General features: G+C 38.2%; 1 protein-coding gene across 1 annotated transcript; it reads left to right on the top strand.

The window, feature by feature from the left end:
• Nucleotides 1-3,193: 3,193 nt before the first annotated feature.
• Nucleotides 3,194-4,351, top strand: LOC112172143 (2-hydroxyisoflavanone dehydratase-like). Its single transcript, XM_024309355.2, has one exon. It carries the CDS (start codon nt 3,266-3,268, stop codon nt 4,175-4,177), a length of 912 nt encoding a protein of 303 aa, XP_024165123.1. The 5' UTR covers nt 3,194-3,265; the 3' UTR covers nt 4,178-4,351.
• Nucleotides 4,352-7,185: the final 2,834 nt, after the last annotated feature.

Raw genomic sequence — 7,185 nt, 5'->3', positions numbered from 1 at the left:
AGAGGATCGAAGCTACTAGTCTTCGTGGCTTCTCTCCACATCCATATCAACCAATAGACTACCCAGCTAATTTCTTCATTTAATCACTTCAGTTATATTTATTCTACATGTAAAAATAATTATTTTAAAGAATCCTACCAAAAATAATCATTTAAGTTTTTTTTTTTACTTTGTGTTATTACCAATAGAGAAATTTTAAATACACACCCCCAATTACTTAATATACACTCCATTTTAATACACCACTCATTTAATTTACCATTCTAATATTTTACTAAATACACAACCCAAAGTACCTAAAATACCTTTAATCTCAAAAATCATGAAATATTCTATTATTTGACTATATTAAGGCTACTATTTAGTATGATCAATATAGGTTGACGTTTTGTAAATGCCCATATTGATTACTTGTGTTAATAAATATTGGGAAATCCTTAAAGATTTATTATTGTTCCCTTCAAATCTTTAAACATGAGAATAATAAACAAGATGAATAACACACACCTCAACAGTGTGTTTGGATGAAGGAAAAAGAGATGATATTTAAAATAAAGATAAGCAGTTCATAACTTCTTAACATGAATTATCTCATTTGACATTCTATACTTGGAAATTATGAATTTCTCTATGGAAAGAAATGAATAAATTGATTGTCCGAATTCTTCACTTCAATTTCCATCAAAATATGTATCATTTCGAATTTTCTTACAAAAGTTTACTTTTCTTACTTTATTAGTTTCCAAAACAAGGTCATTTTCGTTTTCAATATTTTAACTTGTTTTAAATCTTCTTAATTTATTACACATTTCAAATTCTGAATAAATACAACCAAACAATGGAAATTGCAATTTATGGAATTCTAATTGATGGAGTGGTAGATTCCATCGTTTTGAAATTTCTCAAGAATTTATAATTATTTCATCCAAACACGACATAATTGAAGATTGTTGAGCGAGGTCTTAAGAATCCATGTCAATGGTCGAAATTGATATGATGAAGTGTTGAGAAGAAAGATGTATTACAGCGTCTAGGGTTTAGAAGAAGAGACGTAAAAAAGAATATAGGCGTGATTCAATGTTTTTTTCTTCTAATATATAGATGTCCGTTTTGGACATTTAACCTACCTATAAAATTTGATTTAAAATATAAAATAATAGGGATGTGTATTAAGTAATTAGGAGTGTGCATTTAAAATTTCTCTTACCAATAACTTCCGACCTTTGTTTGAAGAAGATAATGGGTTTCGGCCTGGTCCAGGCACTTTGTGTGCTTTGTTTAGTTTACGAGTTATGAGTTCTTTTTACATCAAATTAATGAATCTCTTGGAGTACTACAATTGAGTACATTGATAAAAGAAAATTTAAGGTAGTTTTCTTCGTGTATGTTGAAGGTTATAGTTATGTACGCTCTTGAATACTTGAGCGACAATGTACTAGTGAATGGTACCCTCTATCCTTACCTCTTGATCACTAATTTAGGGTATAAGCATATGAGGATTATTTGTAGGTGTAGTTGGCTTTGAGATTAAATGAAATCTCTATTACCTATTCAAAAAAAAAAAAAAAATTATGAGTTTTGAACTTTTGATAATTTGATTGATTGGTTTTCTACAATATCCCGTATTTCCTAAAACTTGATTACATAAATTTAGAGAACGCGCTAGCCCACGCGCTTGAGACAATTTTTTTTTCTCCTTCTTGTCCTGCGGCGAGCACTTTCGCCTTCATTGAACGGGCCTTTGTTGACCCCGTGTGGGTCTGGAGTGCTTCGTATTTTTTCGATCGATGTTCTTTTGTGGATCGTGGAGATTGCGGTGGTGGTTGGTGAGGTGAGGAAGGGGGAGATCGCGGCAGTTCTCTGGTTGTGGTTCACTCCTCAACGGCATGGTTGGCGGGCTTATCTGGTATCGCGGGGTCGGAGGCTACAAGGTGGTGGCGTGTTCGTGGTTGCGCGACATGGAACCAATGGGATTGCTCCGATTTGGGTCAGACTTCATGGATCTGATCTGGAGATGGGGTTGTTTCGTTGGAGATGGGTTTGTTTGTTTGGATATCCCGATCTAATCTGGGTTGAACACGTCAGGGTGATGGGGGCAGTTCGGCGAAAGCGTAAGGGCGGTGTCATGGGTGTGCTGGCGGCGGGGGTGGGAGTGGGGTGGAACCAGGGTTGGCTAGCTGCACGTGGTTTCCCTGCTTTCTGGGTTGCCTGTGATTGGGCCCCCTGGTTGGGCCTGGCCTGGGCTATTTTTTTATTATTTGTTATAGTCTTTTTTTAATTAGTTCTTTAGTTTTATCTCACCTTTGGCATGTAATAAGTCCCTGCATGTATCTTGTAGGGTTAGTCGGGCTGAATGCCTGTGTGTGCACTCTAAGTGTCTTGTCTGGCCTAGCGAGGCGACGATCCATTCAAATTGTTAAATGGTCGCGACCTCTTAGTGACAGGATGAAACTAAGTGTCGTCGATATATTTTCCGGCGGCAACATAGTAGGAAAGCTGTGTCATTGGTAATTATGCTTCGTTGTTATCGAGTTATCTTTCCGGTATGTCGCTGCTATGTCAAAGCAAATTGAGTAGCCAGTAGTGCACTCTTTGCTAATTGGTGCATGTTAGAATACAGGTATTTGGTAGAGACTCTTGCTTATTGTAATTAGGGGTTTAGGCTCAATGTCCCCCCCTTGTATTCAACAGTTTCATTAATCAAGGCTTGAGGGTAGCCGCACTAGTCCTTTATTCAAAAAAAAAAAAAAAACTTGATTACATTATTAATTCCACTAATAATTTTTTTCCGACTAAAACATAGCGAAAAACTATTTGTTTGGTTAGATAGGTTATGTTTGAACCCAAAAATAATTCTAACTGGATCATAGAAGTTAGGAGTGTTCAGTTCACTAAGCCGATACATGCGTGCCCAAAATAAGTCTACTACCTGTTTTGAGTCGAACAGATTGCATATATACTGACCGTTAAAACTCACAAAAATATGACCCTTTTAAACTTGTACAAAAGTAATTTTCACTAATACATTAATGTGCCTATATATTTCACGCCAAACAAACCTATACAGAAAGACAACTAAGCTTAGCTGATTTTCCACAAGTAGCGATCGCTACAATTCTCTCACCTAAATTTCAAAGTAGACCACTAGCTCTTTGACTTACTAGTTTGCCGAACATATCATTAAACCCCCATTGCCGAACTCATAATCAAACAATATTCCCTAGCCTTCTTCCCTATCATATTTCTTCTGGAACTAGATTTAGCTATGGATTCAAACAACAATGAAATAATCCATGACTTCCCACCGTTCTTCAAAGTCTTCAAAGATGGTACCATAGAGCGGTACATGACACTCCATGGCCACGTTCCGGCGGGACTCGACCCAACAACTGGAGTCCAATCCAAAGCCGTGGTGGTCTCGCCTGAAACCGGAGTAAAGGCTCGTATTTTCATCCCCAAAATCAACGGCGGAAGCCAGAAGTTGCCCCTTTTAGTCCATTACCACGGTGGAGGCTTCTGCATGGGATCACCCTTCGGTGAAATTGGAAAGACGTTCCTTTCGTCTCTAGTACTCAAAGCCAACATCATTGTAGTTTCTGTTGACTACAGGCTAGCCCCAGAGCATCCTCTACCAATTGCCTACGACGATTCCTTAGCCGCTTTGCACTGGATCGGTTCCCACTCTAATAGACAAGGGCCTGAAGCTTGGCTCAATGAGTATGCAGATCTGGACAGGGTTTTCTTGGGCGGTGAGAGTGCTGGAGCCAACATCGCTCATTATGTTGCGGTCCAAGCTGGGGTTAATGTTCCAGTGGGGTTGAACATTGTTGGCTTAGTTATGGTGCATCCTTTCTTTGGAGGTAAAGAGTGTGACAAGATGTATCAGTTTTTAAGCTCAACGAGTTCAGGGTGCGATGATGATCCGAAACTGAACCCGGCAGCGGATCCGAACTTGGTGAAATTGCCATGTGGGAAGGTGTTGGTTTGTGTTGCGGAGAAAGATTGGCTGCGAAATAGAGGAGTGAGCTACCATGAGACTCTAGAGAAACTGAAAGGGGAAGGGTTTGCGGAGTTGTTTGAGACAAAAGGAGAGGACCATTGCTTTCATTTGTTCAACCCCAATGCCGACAAGGCTGGCCATCTGCTGCAAAAAGTGGTTGATTTCTTCAATATCTGAGCTGAATTTATTATATAGTTTGCTGAAATCTGAACTTTCTAAGAACTGGGCAGCTATAATTTTTTGCTGCGCTTGCTTGCTTAGTATATGCTTCTAGCTATCTTAATGGGTGATTGGTTGTAGCGCATAAATTAGTTGATATTATAACATATATGCAAACGCTTCTAGCTAGCATACTTCCTTGGCAGTTGGTACACTAACACACTTGATAAAACTTCAATCTGAAGTTCAGAACAGGAAAAGTGGGTACATTACTACTTTACTAGGTACATGAATTGCCCGAGTGTGCTCATTTGCTTTGTCTAAATTCTTAGTATCTTCAATCGGTTTTAGACTTCCCAATTATTTGCAACCGGCCACATATATAGGATGGTAGGCAAAAGGCATAGTTGGATTAGATTATCAACATGCCAAAGGTAGCAATAAACAAACTGAACTGTCGAGAAAATGCACTGTGCAATGCCACCAATTAGGATACCATGAGCTAGAGATAGAGGAGTAGTGGATACAATGTGACCAGAAAGAGTTAGAGGGGAGGGGTTTGTGGAATTGTTTGAGGCAACAGGGGAGGACCATTGCTTTCATTTGTTGAACCCCAACTTCGATAAAGGCTGGCCATTTGCCGCAAAAAATTGTTGATTTTTTAACTTTAAGGTTAAGCCTAGTTATTTCTCATAGTGATACGTACGTACAAGGCCAACCAACCCTACTCCATGTACTTGCATTTGGATAGTCATGAGTACGAGATACTGTGGCACCTAAGTAGGTTTCTTTGCTCTCGTATATCTTTAGAAAGCCGAATTGAATCTTCTTAATAAGAAAAGTTCAAGCAGCAAAAACACTGCAACCTGACTTGCTTGCTTCTAGCTAGCTGGCATAAACATCATGCACATGTGTAAGAACATATCTATGATTTAACATTGGAAAAAAGAAAAGTCGACACTGAGCATAACTTACACAACAGAAAATCTTGGGACATGAAATAAACGTACGTCTGGCTCAGTTGCCTGCCAAATCAACTAGTCTTCAGTAGGAACCCGCTGGCATGGAGAAGTTCATACAGGGCAATAAACTGCGCTATTGTTTCAATTTTTTGGTCATGTTTCTTTGGTTCCGGTGTAACCTTGAAGCACCCAAGCATAAGAGGAATATGATAGGCCAGAGGCTTATTTTGTAAGGATTCTCAATGTGACAAAGGATGCAAACATACTGAACTGTTGAGTAAACCCATTAAGAGATGCCACCAAGTAAACCAGACATGTCAGGAACACTACCAAAGATCTTGTTACCGGAACGTGAATAAAACCACCCAAACATTCCCAGTTAACTCCTATATTTCACTCCCTCCTTTATACCCATGTGAATGAGCTCCCAGATGGAAATGATCACAGCCAAAATAGCCAACACCATGCTATTAGTGCATTATGGTGCTTATTACGTTCGGAGGAAAATTGATCAAACTTAGCTGAAGAAATCACTAGACCAAGATTGGTGAGACAAAGAACCACGCGGTTGAAGTGGCCTACAAAAGGAATTGGTAATGCATTAAATTAAAATTTCAACATATCTAGTAGAGCACACACACACACACACTCTTAGCATTCTATAGTTGTGAGGCTCTTTACCCATTTCTTCAATCATGTCCTGCATCCAAATACTAGTTTCTTCAATGTTTAAAAGATAAGAGGCTTTCTCACGAGTTCTTCGATCAAACAGCCCCGGATCTTCTATTGCATTATAAATTTATAAGTTATTCCGAGATCTTCAATCTTTATGCCAGGAACTCTTTTATAGCTATCTAATACACCAAACACAGTTTTCCATTCTTCTAATGCAGTACAAGTTATTTTCAGATCCTCTAAAATCTTCTTGTCAGAAACTCTTTTCTTATTATCTAACACTGATAAAACTGTTTGCCATTGATCCAAATCTTTACCACAAAGAAGTGAACCGAAAAGCACAAGAGCTAATGGAAGCCCTTGAGCATAGTGTAGTAAGTGTACTGATTTATTTGCCAGTTGCTCATAATCAGATTTTTTTTTTTTTTTGGTCAATTGCTCATAATCAGATGAAGGTCTACTTTTTGGGATGGCATTCCAACTAAAGAGCTGTAAAGCTTCATCATTATTTAATCCCTTGACTTCATATATTGGGTCAACTTGATGAGCCACCAGCAAATGCTTATCTCTTGATGTTATATATGATAATTCATTAATTCTACTGCCCCATCGTCCTCATGTAAATGTATGGAAATGGAAGTGTAGAAATGGAAATTTTCAAATTTACACATACATTGACTTAGCTTATGACTCTCAGGAAAAAAAAAAAAAACTTGGCGGCAGGCATAATAAATTAAACTGCCCCATTTCTATCGGTCGTTATTCTTAGTAAATTTTCAAACAATGTATGCTTGAATCATTTCTAAATCTAGTAGGAGTTTATGACTAAGTGATCAGAAGCTAACAATAAACATTCTTATGAAGTATTAAATTTAACTTGGATTACAAGAATTACACACATATCCTTAACCTTTCTAGAGCAATAGTCATAAGCTCGGGCTAAACCAACTTAGTTTACAAGTTGATGAAATGCCAACATCAAGACTTGGAAAGGGTCGCTTAATTTTTTCATTATCCAAACTAAAGATTCCGATTTCACGAGATATAAGAGGGGTCTTACGAGGTAGGTTGGTTGGTGCAAATCCGCTTGTTGCAAAATAAATACAATTTCCAATTGTAGTTTGAAATCACTTGCCGGAAAGGACAAGGAAGAGCTATGTTCTGCCAAAAATATTATTTGGTCCCCCAAATTTTGTACCTCATGAAAGTTGCCAGACTCGAGGTCAATCTTGTATACTACAAACCCTCTTGTCCTCTGATATTCCATATCCGACTCATCATCATCAGCACAGTCAAGAGAATCGAGCATTTTGTAACGCACTCACTTGTCTCGTAATATGTCATACGCGAGGAACAAATTGCGTCGCTTATTGAAAATGCAACAAACAT

This window comes from Rosa chinensis, chromosome 6, assembly GCF_002994745.2.
Source record: "Rosa chinensis cultivar Old Blush chromosome 6, RchiOBHm-V2, whole genome shotgun sequence".
Taxonomy (NCBI): domain Eukaryota; kingdom Viridiplantae; phylum Streptophyta; class Magnoliopsida; order Rosales; family Rosaceae; genus Rosa; species Rosa chinensis.
The sequence above is the reverse complement of the archived record's forward strand: the minus strand, read 5'-3'. Positions and strand labels throughout refer to the sequence as shown.